This window comes from Hyaena hyaena, unplaced genomic scaffold, assembly GCF_003009895.1.
Source record: "Hyaena hyaena isolate Hyena2069 unplaced genomic scaffold, ASM300989v1 scaffold_124, whole genome shotgun sequence".
In the NCBI taxonomy this organism is placed as follows: Eukaryota; Metazoa; Chordata; class Mammalia; order Carnivora; family Hyaenidae; genus Hyaena; species Hyaena hyaena.
Genome location: NW_024080755.1, coordinates 3,245,389 through 3,268,950, shown reverse-complemented (window position 1 = coordinate 3,268,950; position 23,562 = coordinate 3,245,389). Strand labels below are relative to the sequence as shown.

At 43.8% G+C, this 23,562-nt stretch overlaps 1 protein-coding gene across 3 annotated transcripts in view; it reads right to left on the bottom strand.

Annotated features, from left to right (window-relative positions):
* The window catches only part of INPP5F (inositol polyphosphate-5-phosphatase F), an 85,523-nt gene extending 67,473 nt beyond the window's left edge, over positions 1 to 18,050 (bottom strand). For all 3 annotated transcript variants that reach the window (XM_039237328.1, XM_039237329.1, XM_039237331.1), the window contains exon 1: positions 17,759 to 18,050. In XM_039237328.1, the coding sequence (XP_039093259.1) occupies positions 17,759 to 17,855 (97 nt within the window). In that variant the 5' untranslated portion in view covers positions 17,856 to 18,050. The remainder of the gene's footprint in view (positions 1 to 17,758) is intronic.
* Positions 18,051 to 23,562: the final 5,512 nt, after the last annotated feature.

The following is a 23,562-nucleotide window of genomic DNA, read 5'->3' as shown; positions in this document are numbered from 1 at the left end:
ACCCTTCAACTTGACCTCAAATGAACGGACCACAGTTTTGGAACTCTACCCTTTGGGTACCAAATGAGCTATATAGCAATATGAAAGAGGAAGACAAAGTTAGAGGTAAAGCAGTCAGGAACAGTTACATAGAAGACGAACTTGAAACATTAGGAAAGCAGCAAGAAAAATAATGCAAAGGAGAGTACCGAGTTTGTTCTGGAATGTGTCCTTTCATTGGAGAAATGCTTATCAAGTACCTGCCAGGGAGCAGGTACTGTATCAGGCTAAGTAGGTAGATATAAAAATAAAGGAACAAGCTGTCTGGAACAGAAGGCCAATGGCTGTGGTGAAGATTCGGTTTGATAAAGCTAGAAAAAGTAAACTGAGACCAATTGTGGCGAGATGTAAACAAAAAACTAATGAGTGTGTGCTTTCTGGCAGGCAGGTAATGGCATAAATAAAACAAGACTGCGTCAGGGACTAGCTACCAGTATTGACAGGAGGTGGAGACTGAGAGTAAGGAAGGGAAAAACGAGAAGGCGGTTGCAAGGGTCTGAGCCGGACAAGACCTGGAGCTACACAGCTTGAGGATGGGGTGGACAGGAAGTGAAGACTGCACAGGAGGTTAACAGGAAACCCCTCAAAGGAAGCCAGGGAAGGATGGGAAGATAGTAAGTAAAAAAATGGCATTGAAACAGCTTTTCTCTCCTGAGTGGGTGAAGAAGGCGAGGGGCCAGGGCAGAAAGGACAGGGCATCAAACAGCTAAAAGAAAAGGTGGGTGAGAAAGTTCTAACTCAACACCCTTTTCCATCTTTGGCATTCTGAACCACAAGAATACATCAGCCATTCAAGAAAGTTTTAACTTACATTTAAAAAAAAAAAAGCTAGAAAAAACTATCAAGATGACCAAATTTTGTGCTCCAATGACTGAAAAGAATAGTCACAGATCATCTTTGAGATCCAGAGAAAGCTGGTTAAACCTGTTAAGACTGAGGTCCTAATGCAATGATTAAGGAGAAATAAGAACCAGAGGAGATATTCAAGGAGGAAAAGAAAACAGAAGATGATGAAATCAAAAGTACAGGTGTAAAAGTTGCCCTTGGAGAGGAAGGGCACTACCTTTTTCTAGGTCTGGGAGAAGGTGAAAAGCTAAATATAGCAACGGAGAAGCAGCAAATGAATTGCTCAGATGGCCTTGACTCAGTAAAAGCAGGAGTCAAACCCATCTTCGCTTTAGCAGGTGGGGGAAGTTTTGAGGGGGATAGAGAGGGGCACCAGAGGCTTGGCTTGGGGAGGGGAATTCTATGTGTGAATGAAACTCAGTGTTTTTAAGAAAAAAGGAGTCAATCTGTTAGTGGGTCATGAAATCAATTTTGTATAATGAGATTGACATTAACATCAATGAAACTGGGCAGAACAGGAAACAGGAAAATTGCACCAGGTAAAGAGAAACATTTCATGAAACTGTTGTTTCTGGTACATACATGTATCATACAGGTCATGATTTAAAAAGTGTTTCTTATTATGGATCTCAAACATTTGAACATACTATTTACCTTTGAGGTGAGGGCTCATTATATCAACTTTGTGGATTATTTTGCTTAACTCCTGTATGTACTAATATTTTTGATTGTTCAACCAAAAAGTTTGAGAGTTTATGTTTACAATCTTACACTCTGTGTAGATTTTTCCATTTTTCCCTTAATTTTTGCTTCATGTTTTGAGACTATGTTGTCAGCCACATACACTTTCAGAATTATGGTCCCTTCCTGGTGAACTGCTGCTCATCAGGATGTAATAAAGGCCTTTGTTTTAAATGTTTATTTATTATTTTTGAGAGAGCAAATACATGCATGCACACGCAGGGGAAGGGCAGAGGTGGGGGGGGGGGGTGGACAGAGAATCTGAAGCGGGCTCTGCTCTCACAGCAGAGAGCCTGATCCAGGGTTTGAACGCATGAATTGTGAAATCATGACCTGAGCCAAAGTCGGACACTCAACCAACTGAGCCACCCAGGGACCCCAACTGCCTTTATTTTAAATATTGCTCTTTGCCTGAAAACAGCCATTAGAAAAGCGTAAATATGAACATCACTAATCTGAACGTTTCATTTCTACTCCCCACAGCCTTAGGGACAAAGTCCAAATTCCTTGGAAAAGTTTGCAGGGGCTAGTCTGGCTGTGTCTACCCTCCTCCCGCCCCCTCCCCACCCCCCAGCACCCTGGTCTTCCCGAAACCATCCAGAAGTGCGTGCAGGCTGGGTCTGGAATGCTGCTCCACACCCACTTCTGCCTGCTTTTCATTCCAGACTCAGAACAAGAATCACTGGTGTTCCCTGACATATTGCTGACTCCGCCCACCCAGGAGAACTGATGAGGCACTCTTTTTGTGGCCCCGCTGAACCCTGCTGGTATGTATTTCTGTCATGACACCTTATTTTGGTCTAGTGCATCTAATTACTGACTTTCCTATCTCCCTGACTAAACAGGAAGCTCATGGAGACCTAGTCTCATTTAGCTTTATGTCCCCAGTACACGGTACACAGCAGGTTCCAAAACGCTGAATGGACAAACGAAGGAAGAGACGGCATGGAATGGAGAGGCAAGCTGAGGTCAGGTAATGTACACTGAATCACACAGAAGGGTTCGCTACTTAAAGTGGCAAAGTTAAGGTCACTTGGTCTATTTCAGATGAAGATATCAGGGTTGACTGTGCCCAATACAACACAAGCTTGTCAAAATCAGAGCACCATTTCCCACTTCGTCCAGGGCTCTTTTTAATGTACCTCTAACCCCATAAGAGTCCCTACAAAACGTTCTCGAGTCTAATACCCTCATTTTACACTGGTACAGGCCTTTTAGCTCACCAACATCGCTCCAGCGGCACAAGCCAGAACCTGGGAGTCATCCAAAATGCTTTTCTTCCTCCCCAAGTCCTAATGATTTTCTCCTCAGTACCTGATGAGTGTTTCACTTCTCTCCAACCCCACTGCCACCATCCTTGTTGGGGCCAAGACCTCCCCCATCTAGATCATTAAAAACGCTCTGGTCAGTCCTACACCTGACAGGCTGCTTCACACGTAACAAGCACGCAGATCTTTACTGAATGCGGTGACGACACTAGACAGCCTGGTTACTGCGGGGCAGAGAGGTGTGAGCAGGAGTGCACGGGGCCACCCGGCGGGGTGGGGTGGGCAACAGGGAGTACATGCAGGAGCCGGTCCATCCAGATGGGGCAGGTCTGCACTGGAGACTGAATGTTAGGGCCAGCGAGCAGAGGATGGACAGGAGAGGACGGGCCAAAACCACAGATCCGGGTGACAAGACAGGGCCCGGTGCACGAGGGCGGCCTAAGCAGACACCAGAACCAGGAGCGGAGACAGAGTCCAGAGATGCAAGTGCGATGAGGGTGGCGCGGGTGCTCTGTGCCCCCGGGGGTGAGGGGATGGGAAAGAGCCTCAGCGGTCCCCGAACCCCTCTCAGCAACAGCTCTTCTGCTGGCAATGGAAAGCTCATGCAACTTGCAGCATTTTTAATAAGGATCAAATGAGAGAGAATCATGAGAAAGTGCCCAACACAACGCCTGGCACAGAAACATTCAATACCTTTTAGCTTAAGCTGGGAAACAGGTGTTTAAAATTCCAGGTTCCGGGGCGCCTGGCTGACTCAGTTGGCTAAGCGTCTGACTTCAGCTCAGGTCATGATCCCATGGTCCATGGGTTCGTGCCCTGTGTTGGGCTCTGAGGTTGGCCTCTGTCTGACAGCTCAGAGTCTGGAGCCTGTCTCAGATTCTGTGTCTCCCCTCTCTGACTCTCTTCCACTCATACTCTGTCTCTCTGTCTCTCTCTCTCAAAAGTAAATAAACATTAAAAAAAATAAAATTCCAGGTTCCTACCACTCAGTTCCATAATTTTTATTTCAAGGGCCTACATATGGATTTGTTTTTAAAGAGGAAAGGAGAAAAGAAAAAAAAAAAAAACCCCAACTTCAAAGTTTTTACTTATTAAATCTTATGGTAGGACCAGAATTCCCAAAAGCCTTCTCAGACTAATGAATGTTTTATGAGACTATCTCAATGCCTAGATATCAACATGGCGTCCCAGTCTCAGTCCCAGCAACCTGATTTGGGTCAGATGGAAACTGAGTACAGGGGTCAACTTCCTCCCTTCCCCTAAATCCTCTATGCAGGACAGAGGGAGAATCTAGAAGGGGTAAAATCTAAAAAAAGGTAAAAACATGCTTGGGAAGAAAACACGAATATTGGTACACTTTCCTTACATAGGTGAAAATAAGTACTGGGCCCTAAGTCATGAAAAACCATAGAAAAATACAAATAGAATGTACTGTATAACTTTTAATCAGCAACAAAAAGACACCTGACAAAAATTCAAGCTATCCAATGGAAGACAAGAAAAAGTGACAGGAAAAAAACAAAACAAAACCACATATACACAATGGAAAACATAAAAAGGTAGAAATAACTAATAAGTATAATAATTTCATAATATACAATTACATATTATGTAATAAATAACAATTTAATACTTATAATAAATGTCTAGGTTATTATTTTTCTAATGTTTATTCATTTTTGAGAGAAAGACAGAGCACGAGTGGGAGAGGGGCAGAGAGAGGAGACACCGACTCCAAACCAGGCTCCAGGCTCCATTGTCAGCACAGTGTCCAAAGCCGGACTCAACCCCATGAACCATGAGATCACAACCTAAGCAGAAGTCGGACACTTAACCAAGTGAGCCACTCAGGCAAAAATGTGTAATTTCAACCAATTAAAAGACAGATTAACTTTCAATCTATCAGTCTATTTAATTCTATGCCTGTTTTATTTGCCACTGGTAGCAGGCACTCATTTAGTAGTCACTGAACCAAATGAATGAATAAGTAAAAGCAAGCATGAAAGACTGAAATGGAAAATGGATTTCTCCTACCAACTTTATCTTCAATGTTATTTCAACGTTCTCTTCAATGACTTTTTTTTTTTTTTTTTACAAATAGTTTGTCAAATTAGTTTCCACATTCTTCAATGACATTTAATAAAACTAACATCTTGGTTTTGCTATTATTTATTTATTTATTTTTGAGAAGGGGAGGCAGGCAGGGAAGGGCAAAAAGCAAAGGAGAGAGAGAAAATCCCAAGCAGGCTCCACGCTCAGCTCAGGAGCTTGATTTCACAACCTTAAGATCATGACCCGAGCCAAAATCAAGAGTTGAATGCTTAACCAACTGAGCCACCCAGGCACCCATTTACACTGGTTTTAAAGGAAGACCCCAAAAGACCAGTATTTTGCAATAGGCGCTCTTAATACCAAAAGCATTTATATTTTAATAAATATAATAACACAGGTGTGATTTCTCACAATGGAAGACTTGCCTGAAAATTCGAGGAAACTTTAACTTAAAATGGTTTCCCTTGCCAATGTATAGACAAAGCAACAGAGGAAGACCTAAACAGACAACATACCTGGCCCAAGAGGGGCGCTCATATGTCTTTCTGAACTGCTGTGATTCTGCTGCCTGGTAGGGTACCTTGTACACAGTTCACTTCAAAGTGTGTGTGTGTGTGTGTGTGTGTGTGTGTGTGTGTGTGTAACCTGTTACTCTTCACTAAGGAAATAAAAGTTGGCATTAGCAGAGTCTGCTTGTACAGAGGACACAGGTAGAGGACAGGAATCTAAGCATATGTACCAACTACACTCGGTAATTAATGGACACCCTGTCACCAATACAAATGGCTTCTCTGGAGGTGGAAGGCAATGGTATGGCAGAGAATATGACCAATGGGACTCTACCATCCTTCCACGAAGAACAGCCATGGAATTTATCTGCTCCAACCAACATACTGCTTTCTAATCGTTCCTTCGAAAGGGATGGCCCAATGGGGCATGCAAATTTGAAAGAGAAACGTTTGAAATTTGCAAATAGGTTTTAAAACTTAGGAATTTCAAAGTTATCTGGTAGAGTTGCTTACAAACTACAAAAGTCTAGCACTTTAGAAATAACACCAAATTTAAGTTAGCAGAATAACGAAAGTAACATTTACCCAAAGATATTTGGGTATTTTGTCATAGCTCAATTGTTTGACCCATTAGGTCAACATTTCCACTCTTTCTTCAGACCCATTTGGCAGCACATGGCTTCTATTTTCACATGCCCTTCTCTTCCTGGTACACAAAAAACAAGTGATTAACTTCTGTGTGCCTGCAGAGCACATGAGTCATTCATTCCAAGAGCCCAGAGAGACTGGCGCTCCCTCAGCCCTGGCTAGATAAGCCTGAGTGTCACACATCTACTAAAGAATTTGCAGGCAATTTCACGTGTCTTTAAGAAAAAAAAATAATAGGGCGCCTGGGTGGCTTAGTCGGTTAAGCGTCCGACTTTCGCTTAGGTCATGATCTCGCGGTTCGTGGGTTCGAGCCCCGCATCGGGCTCTGTGCTGACTGCCAGCTCGGAGCCTGGAGCCTGTTTCAGTCTGTGACTCCCTCTCTCTCTGACCCTCCCCTGCTCACGCTGTCTCTCTCTCTCTCTCTCCTAGAAATAAATAAAACATTTAAAAAAAAAAAAAAAGAAAAAATAATAATAATAAAGAAGGTGCTAGGGTATGCATAAATAATCAGACCCAAGTTTCATTTCCTGCAAAAGACAAAGGATATTATTGCTCTGAAAGACAATCACCAATACCAAAGTCAAATGAGGAAAAGGGTTCTAAAGTGAGGAACTGAAAGTTCCCATCATTAGCTCATCCGAGATTCAGTTCTCCGAATTAGGCAAGGAAACAGGTTAGTGAATAATTTGACTCAGGTGCCATCACATAAATGCAAAGTCTGAAGTTTCTTTGAATTCTCTAATGGTAATTATTTTCCGGCATTCAGCAAGCTAAAGAACTAACCCAATTTAGAAGTTTTAGCAGCTGGTGATTTCCCCCCAGGTGAACTCACTCCCACCACAATGGTTGCTGATGCTGGCTTCTCATTTAGAAAATGTGGATGTCTGGACCCCACCCCTTCTGAGGGTCTGACTCAGTTGGTCACGGCGGGGCCCCGGCATAGGTATTTTGATAATCTCCCCAAGGTGATTCTAATGTACTGGCAGATTGAGAATTACTCGTCTAAAGGATTATAGGTTACTGGGTGGAACCTACATCAGTAATTTTATTCTATCACTTTGATTCATAGAAGATGCCTGTGCCATGTACAACTTTAAACACTTCCATGAAATAAAGTATTGCTTAGGAGTCTCTCCCTCCCTCTCTCTCTCCTCCTCTCTCTATCCCTCCGCTGCTCATGTGCATGTGTGAGCATGCTGTGCTCTCTCACTCTCTCTCAAAATAAACAAAGTTAAAAAAAAAAAAAAAGAAATGTTTCAAAAAATTACCCTAATACTTAAAAGATGAGAGACACTACTTAGGAAAGGGATCTTAAGAATTTCTAGACTTTTCTATTAAAACAGGGATCTAATTAGGGTGCAGCAACAGAGCCACAAGGTTTTAACCACAATCATGAAAGATATCAGAAATTGTTTTTTAAACTCTACAATAACCAATCTAAAAATTGTTATGATTCTGACATGTAAAGTCCCAGTTGTCCCATCTCAAGAAAAGCCCAATGCAACTCAAAAAAGAACAGGATGATCAAAGGGGAGGAAAAAAAAACAACACTTTGTGAAAGGTCAGACAATGTAATCAGGTGCTGGGAGGACCTGACGGAAATGTACAAAATTATGAAAGGTGTGGATTCACAGTGCATTCAGAATACCAGCACAGGAGACACACGTCTAAAAGACCTGGTTTGAGAATAAATTAAGGCAAGTACAGCTTAAATGGCGATTTTCAAACTTATTACCTTAAGCAGCAGACAGTATGATCAGTTCAGATAAAGATTCGGTAAATCCTCAAACAGTAAATTCGTAATGCGTTACCCAAGGAACAGCAATGTGTTGGGTAGGATAGACCTCTCACCTTCTGTGCTCCCCAAAACTGTTTTTTGATAGATCTTTCAGAAATGGGATCCTGAAAGCTAAATTAGAGCTAACAGTTGGTATTTTCTTTCCCCTTTATTTATTTTTTTTAGGAGAATCACCAAGGATTCCCTTTTTTTTTTTTTAATTTTTATTTATTTCTAGGAGAGAGAGACAGAGAGAGCGTGAGCAGGGAAGGGTCAGAGAGAGAGGGAGATACAGACTCTGAAATAGGCTCCAGGCTCTGAGCTGGCAGTCAGCACAGAGCCAGACGCGGGGCTCGAACTCACGAACCGCGAGATCATGGCCTAAGCGAAAGTTGGACGCTTAACCGACTAAGCCACCCAGGCACCCCTCTTTCCCCTTTTAAAAAAAAAAATTTTTTTTTTTAATGTTTATTTCTAAGAGGCAGAGCACGCACGGGAGAGGTGGGGAGAGGAAGAGAGAGAGAGAGAGAGAGAGAGAGAGAGAGAGAGAGAGGGAGAGAATGAGAATCCAAAGTGGGCTCTGAGCCCAAAGGGGGGCTTGAACTGTGAGATCATGACCTGAGCTGAAGTCAGACACCCAACCGACTGAGCCACCCAGGTGCCCCATTCTTTCCCCATTTTAGAGCTTTTAACCAAGATGCACAAAATTAGAACTTCAATAATTAAATAGACACAATATTTCTCCCAGCTGGTGTTTAAAGAATTTTCTGGCTTCTCCTGGAAACTGTTCAAAACCGACTGACTCCTTTCACCTAGGATGGTCTGTGTCATCCTCCCCCGTCTCCGGCCCCCACCGACAAAAAGCTCTGCCTTCAAACCCACCATCAGGTCTAGGATTTGCCACCTTAGTTGGCCTCAAATGAGTTGCTTCTAGATGAAGCAAGGACCACAGCAAAGTGTGCTGTGGGTGAGAGGTAAAGGGACAGTCTGGCCACTTAGACTTCTGTGGTTGAGTATCCAATTAGAACAAAGTCAGTGTGCATACAAAAGAGTTAAGTCTGGCCAGGAAACAAAGTCCATAGAAGTCTACTAATGTATATAGCCAGTTTCTTCCAGGGCTTTCCACTCTCATAGGAGAAATATAATCAGACTATTTATAGCTGTAAGAAACTTCAAAGAATCAAATAAAAGACTACCTTTCTTCCCATTTCCTTTACTAGGAAGAAAAACAGCTTTTCACTACTTTGGTGGGAAAAAAAACAACACTAAAACCTCGAACTTCAATACCCAACTCAAGCCTCCCAGAGAGCTGGGCCGTACAGCTGTGTCACAGCACCTGTCTCTCTAGAATCCTGTGTGTGTCTCCCTCATTGGACCACACCCTTGACTAGGATACAGCATTTTATCCATCTTTTTCTTTGGCACAGTGCCCAGTAGACAGGTCTTCAATAAATGCTGAGAGAATAAATAACTTCACGGAATTTCAGACTTAATATAATTTGGAAGGAGAAACAGAATGCTAAATTAGAGGGGGGAAAGTGAGGCTGCTTCTTTGCAAGAAGAGAATACAGATGGTCCTCCACTCACGATGGTCCAATTTATGACTTTGACTTTACAATGGTGTAAAAGCAATATACATGCAATAGGAACTGTATTTCAAATTTAAAATTTTGTTCCCCGCCCCCCGGCTAGTGTTATGTAATACCATACCCTCACCCTCATGCTGCTGGGCAGCCGCAGGTACTGAGGCTCCCAGTCAGCCACGTGACCCCCACAGGTAAACAACCCACACACTTAACCATCCTGCACCCATACGGGTGTTCTGTCTTCACTTACAGTACAGTATTCAACAAACTACAGGAGATATTCAACACCTGATAATAAAATAGGCTTTGCATTAGAGGATTTGAGCCCAACTGTAGGCTAACTGAAGTGTTCTGACCATGTTCAAGGTAGACTAGGCTATGTTGGGTAGGCCACGTGTATTAAGTACACTTTCGGCTTATGGTATTTTCAGCTTACAAGGGGTGATCAGGACATAATCCCATAGTAAATCAAGGGAGATGTGCACTGTAAAGAGGTAAAGGGGGATAAATATAACAGCTACTAGAAAGAACCGAATCCTGGAGGTCAGGAAATACAAGTGCCCAGAAGGCACAGCAGCAAACTATTACTCAACTCAACAATTTGGTCTGTCCCCCAAGGGTCTGAAATAGGGAGAAGAATGTTTGTACTTGGCATAAAACAATGTATAATGATACTCAGAAGCATCATTAATATCATACATGCAAACTACTAAAATTAAAAGCGTTATGGCAATGTTTAAAATTTCCTAATATTTCAGATTCTGTGATTGTTACAAATTGTAGACATTGACCATGGCAGAAACTGTGAAATTTCAAGTTTGGGGTTAACTGAAAAGCTGTTTCAAAGAATAAGATTCATAAAGAAAATGTATTTCTAAACACCCCACTACCAAGTTAAAGAAATGCATGGCTAAAATTGAATTGACCTGAAATAAAATGAATTACCTTAAAAGAAAAAACAACAAGAAACACTGACCTAAAATCAACCTGTATTTCATTCAACCAGGCTTACCACAGAAAGCAGCCAGAAGTGGATGCTTTTTTGTGAATGAGAGCAGTTTCTTTAAGGGTCTCACAGCAGCCGGAAAATGAGTCATCCTAACAGAGCACGAGATTTAATTAAGATCTTACCAGTATGTGTTGTGATAGTACTATAATGCTAAATGTGTTAGCATTTAGGGTTTATCATCAGTTTAAAAATACTATTTATGCATTATTACTTATTATCAACAGCTACTGATACATTTTAAAAATGTATTATATCTATTTTGTTAAACATATTCCAAACGTTCTTCTCAGCTCAATTATGGTCAGTTAATACATAATGATTATAACTTAGACTTGCTAACAAGTAATTGTTTGTTAGAGGCGCTAGGATATTGCTCTTACTTCTCAGGGCTGGTGTTTGCAGGACTAAACTTTTAAAGGCTATATTTTAAAACATTTGAACAGGGGTTCCTGGATGGCTCAGTCTGTTAAGCATCCAACTTCAGCTCAGGTCATGATCTCACGGCTCATGGGTTCAAGTCCTGCGTCAGGCTCCGTACTGACAGCTCAGAGGCTGGACTCTGCTTCAGATTCTGTGTCTCCCTCTTTCTGTGTCCCTCCCCTGCTCATGCTCCGACACACACAGACACTCTCTCTCTCTCTCTCCCTCTCTCACAAATAAACATTAAAAATTTTTTGAACAGAAATAGAACAGTTTACAGTTTATTCATAGAGAGACAGTAATTCTGCTTACAAAGACCTAACACATTTAAATCCCCATGAAACCACACCAAAGTTAGATTAGGTCTCTGAGAATCCACTCAACAGCACGAACTAGTTTGATTTTCTAATAGTGATCTATCTGCAAATACATCACCTGATTTTGTCACAGATGCGCTGCCGAAGCGAGCACAACCCAATTTTGTCATAAATCACAACGACCAAAATCAGCAACAAGTCATTTGTGGTTTTTGTACAAGGGCCAGTTTGAGAAAAGTTAAAATGTCTTTGCATCCCATTTTCATTCAAAAACAGAAGAGACTGAATCCTAGACTTAAAAGTGCGATTCCTCCCTTTCATGAATAAAATGACAACGAGAAATTAGCACTTTGTTGTTGTTTTGGCAAGAGAGGCAGTGTTCTAGTCTTCTGTTCCTATATTCTCCATTTAATCATCCCAACAGCCCCTTTGCTGCTCAAGGTACACAGGGTTGACCAGGGACTAGAATCCTTTCAATTCATTCAATATAATTTTTACAGAAGACCTGTGACGAGCCAGGTGCTAGAGAAATGGCAATAGATCTACACCTCCTTTTTCCTGTGTAATATTTATTTTTTGGGAGAGTGCGAGTAGGGAAGGGGCAGAAGAGAGCGGGACAGAGGATCTGAACTGGGCTCTGTGCTGACAGGCTGACAGCAGGGAGCCTGATGTGGGGCTCGAGCTCACAAACTGCGAGATCATGACCTGAGAAGATGTCGGACGTGTAGCCAACTGAGCGAGCCAGGTGCCTAGATACGTCCTTCTCCTTCCTTGGGCTGCGTTAGCCCAGGGAAGTTGGGACAAAGGGGAGTCAAGCTGTTGGGCATCAGGGAGCAGCACCAATGCAACCAAATTTCTGAAAAACCAAGCTGTCCGGGCTCCCTGGTTTTGGGGACCCGAATGCTCTAGCTTAAAAGGCCTCGAGACTGCCTCTCCGCTGAAGCCAGCCTTTGGCAAGTCCTGGCCTCTGCTGGCCCAGGCCTTGGTCACAATGCAAGCATCTAGGAACCAGGCACTCTACAGATGTCCTTCCCCTCTTTGAAGGTGGTGGCCCCGAAGACCTTTTCTCCTCCACTTGCTCTCTGCTCTATGTGCTCTGAAAGGATGCCTGTGAAACTGGATCTAGAGGCTCCTGCAGGGAGACTGGGAAAGGCTTCAGGTTGCTAATCACTGGCTGAAACAGTTCCCATCCAGTACATATCGATGTTTCAGCTCCAAGATCTACCCTGTATCCATTCCCTTCCCCAACTGCAGATGTTCTCAAAACCAAAGAAGAGAAACCTGATAAACTTGACCGTAACTGGAAAAACCATTAATCAATTACAGAACAGCGTTCCCTGTAACTACATGAACTAATTTTGCTACAAGGAGTCAGGGCAGGGTTAGGGCCAGAGACGACCAGTAGCCCCAGTTACCAGACTTTCATTCTACATCGATCCTTTCTCAATGTGCATGCTTTGACATCTGAGGCTCTTTTAGTCTCTACATATACTACTCTAGAATGATTGTGATAGCTAAAGATACAGGTCAGGTATTACCATAAAAATATAAATCCTGTAACTGTAGTCAAGAAGGTAAAAAGGTTTATAAAAACATCTTTGTCAATATTGGAGAAAATTTGGCCTTAGAGTCATATACTGGGTTAGGAGCCTGACTCTCTTACTCTGTGAACTTGGACAAATTAATTCTCCGTGCCTCAGTTTCCTCACCTATAAGATGAGGATAATAATAAACCCTCCTCTTGAGGTTTATTATCAGGATGAAATAAACAGTACATATTAAGGGCTCAGAACAGTATCTGATTCAGAAAAATGTTCAATAAATAAAAGCTGTTACTATTACTATAGTTAATCTCAGTTGACAACATAGACAACAAAATATGCACAAAAACTTCCCACAATCTGTAAAACTTGATTGCAAAGGTCATCACTCACTTTAGAAAAACTTTTTTTTTTTTAAGCGAAAGGGGGGAGGTACTTTAGAAATAGGGATCTTTTCTATCTTGCATGCATCAATGCTCATAAAAATAAATGTACAATCAATCTAACTGCTAGCTTGTTAGAAATATAAAATATGGGGGGGGGGAGTGCTTTGGGGGTATAAAACTACTTAAAGGAAACTAAAGACTAAAGACACCAGGAAAAAACCTAGTTATTCAACAAAATGGTTAAAATATTCTGACAATAGATTCAATAATTAATTTTAAATCAAAATGCCCAATTACATTTTGTCATGGTAATTTGTGAATTTTTAGTAAACACAATGTTTACAAAAGATAAAGTTCAAAATCTTTTTTCCCCCAAGTAAATACCAAATGACACTAAAAAAATTCTAAATAAACTGAATGTAGTTTCATAAAATACGATTCCTGAAAAGAGATAAGTTCTATGTGCATATCAATTCCATAACTACAATTTCTCATTCAAAAAAAATGAACTTCATATGACACACTAAAAATAATTTTCATCAAAAAATAACTCTAGGGAGAACAGGAACACTTTTTAAGGTTTCTGTGAATTCTAACTATGAGCCACTAGCCCCTCCAAAAAAATGTTCTCTGGTATTCATCAGAGTATCATAACTACAAATATAGTTTACATGCTTATGAATGTTATGTATATGACAGATGCTTTGCCATCTTTTCATGGTCACTCAGTCTCAGAATAGAAGGAACCAATACTCAGCAGGAAATTACATAACACCGTCATATCAGACAAAGCCATACGGCTAGTAGAAGCAATTTTTAAAACTAAAGAGATAAGACCATTATCACTCTTCTCCAATAGTAGACTGTTTTCTATTCCTTTTTTTAAAGTCTTTAAATTATAATCCTTATTCTCAGATAGCAAAACACCACCGGCAGAAGATTACTGAATATTCACACGGAGCTTTATCATTTTCCCTGGCAGAAAATAAAACAATCTCTGGTAGTCATTACCTTATAAGACAGAAGCATCCACCAAAAAGCAGTGGCTATGTATGAATGAATACAGACTCCTCGCTACCCTTAAAGTGAAAACACTAGAAAAAAGCAACAGTGCTCAAGTGTTTAGCTAGAAGAAGAAACTGAAAAATTTAAACCAGGTTAAGAAAATATGGAATACTTCCACAATTTCAAAAAAAAATTTTCAAAAAAACAAAACAAAAAAAGGTGATGCTAAATCAGGTAGAAAAATAACGCAAATGGAAATACACTTTTCCTCAGAGTTATTTCCTCACCCTGCTGGACAGAGATTTTCTGCCCTAATTAGAAGATATTCAAAACAGGGCCTGAAATGAATATTAGGCATACCACAACATCCTATCTTTATGGCAATGATATTACTGAGAGAAAACCTGGACTTTAGCTCAACTCAACCAAAAATACCTTCTTCATCCTACCCAGTCTGAAGCCCAGCTACCAAGAGGAATAAAGCCCTTGCCTTGGGGAATGTGCTGTCCACTAGGAAAGAAGCAAGCAAACTACTACCATGTGATGCAGTATGTGCTATATTCAAAGTGTGTACTGAGTGTATAAAGCACCCAGAAACACCATAAAGGTGACCAGTGATTCTGCCCCAGGGATGTGGGCCAGGGTGAGCACAGGGGGAAGCAGTATCTGAGCAGGGGCTTAGAAGAATAAATTAGGCAAGAAAAGGGGCTGACAAACTTTCCTGGCTAAGGAAATGGTCGTTTTAACTTTAAATAATCAATACTGATTCTTTTGAGGTCTCTAGGAAAGAAAAAAAAAAAGTCCTGTTTCAGGTTGTTCAATAGCCACAAACAAAAACCACAAACAAAGCCCACAGGCTTTTTTTTGGTTTTATAACACTGCCCTTTGGAAAAGAAAGGCCTTGGTCACTAACCTATTCAGTTAAATAGCCAATAGGAAGCAATGAAAGATTTTAAATGCGGTCATGAGAAACAATACCAAAGCTGTCCAGAACAGCAGAGGGAAAAGATCCAATAAAATGAAGACAATATTAAATGATTCTATAGAAAAAGATCTGAAAAGCACTTATCCAATTAAAATACCATTATTAATACCCATTCTTTGAGTACTGGATAGGAAATACTATTTGGGAAAGTTTGGTGCATGGGATTCTTTACTCACTGGCTACACGTGAACACCTGAAGATCAAAGAAGGCTGTTACTTCAGAAACATAATGGCCTCTTCCTTTAGATTTTAGGTCTACTTCTTTCTGTGGTCTCCTATATCCTCAGAAGTGATATGAACTTAATTGCAAAGATTAGAGTTATTTTATTCAGGAAAAAAAACCTTTAATTTGCCTTCTGATATGGACTTTGGATATATAAACAGTGATTCAAACCACATGGCTTAATACAAACTCTAGGCCCAGATTACCCTGTGAATAGTCCTTAAAGGCTTAAGCCTGTGACTCACTGACTGAGCTTCTTTAGCTCAGCAGTAGGTGTTCTGGTGGCCTTCCACTGAAAGGGAAGTCACTAGCTGCATGCAAGAAGAGTTGACTTAACTTCACTTGAGGCGAGTAATTTACACCCAAGCAACCGTTAGGACTGGAGAGCCTCTTGGGTACAAGAAACAAACACAAACTAAGGAAAAGACAAATAATTCCCTTAAAACCCCTCCTCTTCTGAAGGCTCCCAGGACCTTACCTCACTGCATGGAATTCCACCAGCTTGGTTCACCCCTGTCAATCTTAGAGGCCAAGAGAAGGGATAGATGAGCCCTAGAAACGGAAACAGCCAAGCCCACCCTATTTACATAGGTCTCAATCCACTGCCCAAATTCACAGGTGACCACCTAGCAATCTGTTTTTTATGAGACACACTAATTCCTGTCCTCCGACATGTACACTGAACAAACACCGATCAGTACTGTTTTCAAAACATTTTATGTGCAAGGACTCAAAAGCCCAACCTGAAACGCGCCACAGAAAAGTGTTCTGTCGGATGAACTGGAGATGATCTCAAGTTCATCCAGCTGTAATAGTCAAGCCCTAAGAATCTAAAGAGTCGGCTCTTAGCCTGGAGAATTTTGCAACCTACCTTTCTTCAAAGGGGCATTTTGAAGCCTTACTCCAAATGGGGGGCAGAGGGGTGGGAGGTGCTAGGCAAATGGTCAAATGGGGAAAAACAGAGAATGACTGGAGACTGGTCAAACACATCCTGTCTACTGGACTTCTGTCCCAAGATCAGGAACCTTATCTGGGTGCAGTAGTTTCTCTTCTTTACTCTGAATCGAGGAAATAAACTGTAATGGCAAGAAAATACAGCCAGAACCTAGGAAAAAATATTAAGTTCTCCTCCACTGCTCTCACAAATCAACCAGCAGGTCCCCATAAGAAAACGGTGGAACCTGCCAAAAGTGTTCTGGCAGGCTCTGTGAGCCCAGGCCAAGTTACCCAAGTTTCACACGTGTCTTCTTCTCACCTGAAAAAGAGGATACCACCACCTGCTTTTGTAAGGTTGTTATAGGGATTGGGAATAATTAAGGGAAAATGTCCTTGGAAACCAGCTTATAAAGGGGAAGAGCTGTGATGCGAAACGCTCATTTGGACCTTCCTATACTTCTCAATTCATACCTTGTGATTCTTGTCTACATTACACACAGAATTACAAAGAAATTTTAAATGTTCTGGCCATTTCTTTAGAGAACACTGTCCTCTCACTTCTAAAATGAAAGCTCTCGGAGGTTCTCCGGAAAAACAACTGGCAACTTCAAAGGCGGAGGTGCACTGAGTCCTCCCCCCTCCCCCGCCCCCCCAAAAAGGAAACCGCGTCTTGGACAGTCAGCTCTCTGAGGACAGGGACTGCTCTATTTAACTCACCGCTCTGAACTAACTTTCCTAACACAAACTAATCGTTGCAGACTTAGGCATCTCCCAACAGCTTACATGACACCCTCGTGTGGCCCCACGACACATCCGGTATCACACAATACTGAGTCATACAAAAGTGTTAGAAGTTTGACATTACGATGCAGTTTGACTGTTAACACTAAAATCAAAGAAAGGGTGCTTTAAACCCGGGTGCTTATGAGGTAAGCAGAAGGAAGTCACACCTTTAACAATAGAGCACCAGAAACACACAGATGTCAACAGCGAGTGCAGCTCCCCGGCAGGACGTTCCACTGAACCGGCGCCGTCGGTTCTGGTCTGAGATCGGGACGGAATTCGAACCCAGAACTTGTCGCGGGAACGTGCCAGAGCCGCTCCAGAGTGGAAGAGGCCTCTAAGGCCAGGCGCGCCTCGCCCGAACTTTCCTCCCACCCCGCGGCTCAGCTCGGGTCCACTCCCGTCCCGCAGCCCAGGGGATCTCGGCGCGGAGGCGCGCTCGGAGGAACGAGGGTCGCCGGCCCTTTGTCCCCCGTGGAGGGGTAGGGGCGAGGCGAGCGCTCCCTCCCGTCAGGAAATCATGACAGCTCGTGCGCCTCCCCTCGCGCCCGCCCCGCCCGGCGCGCCTGGGCCGCAGGCGGAGCCCGCCGGGCTGCCCGCGCCGAGGGGCCCGGCCGCGCCCCCTCCTCGCCCCCCACTCCGCCCCGCCGCGCCGGGCCCAGGGCCACTCCGCGCCTCCAGTCTCACCCGGGCGGAGCTGGAGGCCGCCGTCGCGGCGGCTGCACCACAGTGCGCGCTCGCCCTGCTGCAGGATGTAGTGGTCCTTGGCTTGGAAGAGCTCCATGCCGGCCCCGGGCGCCGAGGGAGGCAGAAGCGGCGGCCGGGCGCGCCCTGGTCTCTGCGGCCCCGGGCCCCGGCGGCGGCGACCCGCGGGGGGCGCGCGGGGCGTCCTAGTCGACCGGGGCCGCCAGAGCCCGCGCCTCGAGGTACGGCGGCTGAGGGAGCGCCCCGGCGGCCAGACTCGAGGGAGGAGAACTGGCGGCGGTGGCGGCGGCTGCGGCGGCGGCCTTGGAGGCCTCTCCCTCGGCTCCGCCTCTTCCCCGGCCCCGCCCCCGGCACCTCCCCCGGCTCCCGGCTCCACCCTCTGCCCTGGCTCCTCCCCCCGGCTTTTCCCAGGCTCCTCCCCCTCCCTGCCTCCTCCGCGCGCCTTTCTTCTCCCCGCTCCCCTTCCTGCCCTTTCCTCCGCCCTCTCCTCCCGCTTCTCCGGGAGTTCTCCTCCTGGCTCCTCCCCTCAGGCTCTTCCTCCTCCCTCCTCTCCTCCTCCTCCACCCATCCGGCCGCTCTTCTCAGGCCCCTCCCCTGGCGGGCCCGCCTTCCCATCTGGGGCGAAAGCGGGCAGAACCCGGGCTTGACTTAGTCAGGGTCTGACTGACCTGCCGTGTGGCCTGTGGAGCAGAAGCTCACTCGTGGGTCTTCCCTGCCATCCTGGCTCCTTTCACCAGCCCTGAGGAAAGCCAGACCGACTCCGTACCTCCAGCCTGAAACCCCCTCCTCCCCTGGGCCTGAGCAGCCGCAGGGACCTAGACCAGGAGAGCAGGGAAATGCGACTCAAGACGCTGCTTATTGGGGTCTAGCCCCAGCCAGCCTTCCCGCTGAGCAGGGCCGTTCTCTATTTTGTCTTTACACTCAGTACCTCGTGACGTTTGACAACAGCAGGCATCCAATAAATGCACATCAAGCAGAAACATGTAACAATAGAAAATACACAAGTATTAGCATAGGGCTTTAAACTGCAAGGAAGAAGGCAGTAAAGTTCAGAGTAATCATGTCCCGAATTAAGCAGCGGGTCTGAAAAGACACAATAAGTCGATCAGTGAAGTGAGAGTGATCTAGTTTGACCAGGATAAGATGTCTGGTGAAAGGTGGAAGCCCTCCAGAATATCTTTGAGCTGTCAGTTTTGAAAGGTCAGGTGGTATCTTGAACCCAATGCAGCTTGGGAGTCAGGTTCCCAGGTCAGGTCCAGCTCCACGTGCAATCTAGTGTGTGACCTTGCAAGGTCTCTTGGTCTCAGATGGTGGTTGGACTAAATGACTTTTTAAAAGTTTAGGGGCACCTGGGTGGCTCAGTCGGTTGAGTACCTGACTTCAGCTCAGGTCATGATCTTACAGTTCGTGGGTTCAAGCCCCGTGTCAGGCTCTGTGCTGACAGCTCAGAGCCTGGAGCCTGTTTCAGATTCTGTGTCTCCCTCTCTCTGCCCCCTCCCCCCCCCCCGCTCGTGCTCTGTCTCTCTCTCAAGAATAAACATTAACAAATTTTTTTTAATGTTTTATTTATTTCTAGGAGAGAGAGAGAGACAGCGTGAGCAGGGGAGGGCCAGAGAGAGAGGGTGTCACAGACTGAAACAGGCTCCAGGCTCCGAGCTGGCAGTCAGCACAGAGCCCGACGCGGGGCTCGAACCCACGAACCGCGAGATCATGACCTAGGTGAAAGTCGGACGCTTAACAGACTAAGCCACCCAGGCGCCCCAACATTAACAAATTTTAAAAAATAAATAAAATAAAAAGTTTATCCATTTATTTTGAGAGAAAGCAGAAGCAGAGGAGGGGCAGAGAGAGAGAGAGAATCCCAAGCAGGCTTTGCAAGGTCAGGGCAGAGTGCTATGTGGGGCTAGAATCCATGAAACCGTGACATCATGATCTGAGCCGAAATCAAGAGTCAACTGCTTAATGGAGCCACCCAGGCACCCCTGAACTAAATGACCTTTAATTACATTTGGTTTTATAAATCTGTGAGTCTGGCTAGTCCTTTCTCCTGCATTCTGTAATGCTTTAGATGGAAAGAAGGGGGGAAAAAATGAGGTAGGAGACAAGATAAGGAAGGCAATACTTTTAACCTTCTGCTTAAAGTAAGAGTGCCCCAAAGCAGCAAGGAATTCCACCATACTAATTATTCCAGCCCACACTGATTTCTCTGCTGAATTTCCGTAACACAGAAAGACCCATGATGACAAAATGTCTGGAATCTCTGATAAGTCCCAAACCTCCTGGACTGCCCAGATGTCTTCAACATAAAGATCAAGAGGAGTGATTACTATGGCAAATCTTTGTGATGTGACTTAAACACAAGGTAATGGAGATAAGGTTCAGCGAAATCATCAGTTTCAGATTTACTGCTGAATTCGGCCATATGCTGACTTTATTTAGTGAAAATGAGTAGGTGATGAGAAAGTCCTATGATGACTGTTCTACAAAGATGTCATTATTTTTTAATGAATCACATTGCCAGATGTGAGGAAAACAATGCTATTATAATTGAAAACAATTGGCTAGTTGATTGAAACTTTTCCTGATGTTTTAAATCAGTGGTTCCAACCTTAGCTACCTATTAGAATCACCTGGGTAATTGTTCAAACTCACCAATGCTAGGACCTCAGACCAATGAAATCAGAATCTCATTGGGGTTGGCTCTAATATCAGCATTTTTTCCCCAAGCTACCCAGAAGATTCTAATGTGCAGCCAGGGTTAAACAGCACTTTTTAAAAGGAAATATATTGGAAAAATCTGCCGGATAGCACTTAGCAGAAAACAGCAGTCAATCATTAACTAATACCATGGAAGGGGATGGTTACCTATAAATCCAGAGCTAACAAGAAGAATCTTTAGGAGACAGAAAACCTGAAGAAAAGTTGCGCCTGGACTCTGACTTCCTCCCTCTCTATCTCTCTCTCTAAATAATGCCTGGCTGAGCAGAGCAGAGTGAGTGAAGCGACTGAATGCTCTGTCCTTGGAGATGTCCCCAGTCTCCTGACACAGCTGCCTTGCCTTGCTCTTGCTGGGGACTTCCGGAACCTCAGCTCTTGTTTCTCCATTCCCTGGCTGGCCCCCCCCAACTTTGGTCTGTGGCTACCAGCTAGCCTTCAACACTCTCTTCCAGCTTCCTAATTCAAGACCGTCTTGCCCTTGAATAGTGTTATCTAGGTTGTACTGGAAAGTCCATGTGATGCTGTTTTTAAACAGGAATAGCTATCATGCATGTTACATATCTTCTGTGTATGGTATCCTTATACCATTTAGTATATCCTGTAGGAAGTTAGTTGTGCTAGCCAGCTCTGAATGCTCTCAGGCAAGTTACTTAATCTTTTTTAGTCTGTTTCTTTATACATTAAAAGAGATGATCACTAAGGGTTCTTCCAGCCCTGAAATCAATGAGTGTGAGGAAATGTGTCCACATAGTTAAACCAACGCAAATAATGATGGTAAATGACTTAACTCGGATTATTGATTTGGCCTTCAGTGTCAAGTTTATTATTTGTCTCTGAGATTTTTAGGTTCTGATTGGATCCTACTGTCCACTGGAGAAATGTGACTTTTAGCATCTTTTCCCGTCTACTTGCTCACAATCTTGTATGTTGTGCGTCTCTGAGAACTTTCTTCAATCTGGTTTGTGTATGAGACATCTCCCAAAGGAAGGATTTTTAAAAATACATGTTCTGCCTGCCAGGAGGTTGCTAGTTCTTAGGTCAGCAGTGCAAGTGGTTAAAGGCACAAGATACTCGAAAGCCAAATGTTTACATTTGACAATGTAATCCTCAGCCAATTTCTCATGGGTTTGTCTGCCAGTAAACTTATGGTACCTCCTTCCATAATGTCATCAGGGACAACTGGAAATTGTAACTACCATTTTGGAGCAGTTCGACATATGTAAAACTGCTGAGAAGCACCACAGAAGAAAAAAGGGGAAAGCCTGCCTCTCAGAAGACTGTCACATTCATCTAAAAGAAAGAGATCACTGTGTTCACTGGAGAAGACCAACTCCTTCATTTCTATACTTTGGCGGCGGGGGGGGGAAGGGCTAAAAAGTACTCATTGTTGGAGTTGCCTGGGTGGCCCAGTCAATTGAACATCTGATTCTGGATTCCGGCTCAGGTCATGACCTCACGATTCATGAATTCCAGCCCTGCATCAGGCTCTGCGCTGATAGTGCAGAGCCTGCTTGGGATTCTCTCTCCCTCTCTCTCTATATCTCTTTCTCTCTCTCTTTCAAAACAAAGAAACATTTTTTTTTAAAAAGCACTCATTGTTTAGTGATCTGGCCTGATAAAATTGTCCACTTAAGTTATTGTTTAACCAGCTATAATAATTTGTGTGTTTGAGAGAGAAAAAAGGAAATCTATTCTTTCTTCTTCTACTCTTCTTCCAGAGGGAAGGTAATTAGCCTTTACAGTGATGATTTCATATTTGTCTAAAGCCAGCTGTCTCTCACTTCCTTTCTGTTATGCATTTACTTTCCAATTTAAAAAAATAGTTAAATTAGGTAGTTTTAAAAAAGCTAATTTGAAAAAAATGCCCAAGATATACTGTTACATAGACAAAGTCCAAAGTGCAGGATAGTATTTAAAGTATCCCATTTGGGCTTTTAAAAGGGGAGAATGGGAGAGATATGTTTTTATAAACCCACAGCATTTCTGAAATAAAAAAGTATGGTTACTTCAGAGGAATGATGATGGGGGGAGGGGCAAGGTGAGGGCAAAGTACAGGCTAACAGCAACCCCTGCCCCCAAAGGTGGGACATGTGTGATGTTCCTCGGACACTCCTGGCTGCCAGAGAACAGGGGAAAGGAAAGAAAACAGATGGTTGACTGATAGAGATCACAGTCATGTAGGACAGGAGTCCCCTTCAGTTTATGGTTCACTTAGTAAACTGCAAGAAAAAGGCAATCTTATCCATAGCTAATCTCCAGAAACCTAGAGACTCCGTTTCCTGGGGCCCTAACATCACCCTCATCAAAATGTAAAGAGGTTTAAGTGCATGTCAAAGTGATGTGGGAAACAAAGACAAATGAAAAATTAAATTCCCTTACTGCCTACAGCCCATTGACACGTCTTTGAAACAGGCAGTGACCTCCCTCTAGGAGTTCAGGTGCCTCAATGATGACCCTCTGCTAGGGGCAAAAAAGGGAATCTTGGCTTAATATTATCCTGACTCACTACGATCCTGTGAGTCTCCTTAAACACATAAAAATTCCTTCACAAACCTCCTTTATCTTTAACCCCAAGTATACGTTGGCAATTTTACTCCAGGGTTATGGCCCCTGATATACATCTGAAGGGTCTCATGACTGAGGTCCTTGCTTCCAAAATTCCTTAGAGACGTATGCTGTCCCTAACTGCCTCCCAGCCTGCAGGTATATAGTCACTCTTCACAATCCCAGTGCAGCTCTTTCTGCCCATAGGTCTTGTCCCTGTGCTTCAATGAAATTACCTTTTGGCATCAAAGATGTCTTCAAGAAATCTTTCTTGGCCATCAGCTCCGTACCCTACCATCATCTCAAAATCCCATCAATGTAGAGGGAGATCAGAAATGTACAGAGGGCATGGGGCGCCTGGGTGGCTTAGTTGGTTAAGCCTCCGACTTTCACTTAGGTCATGATCTCGCAGTTCGTGGGTTCAAGCCCCGCGTCGGGCTCTGTGCTGACTGCCAGCTCAGAGCCTGGAGCCTATTTCAGAGTCTGTGTCTCCCTCTCTCTCTGACCCTTCCCTGCTCACGCTG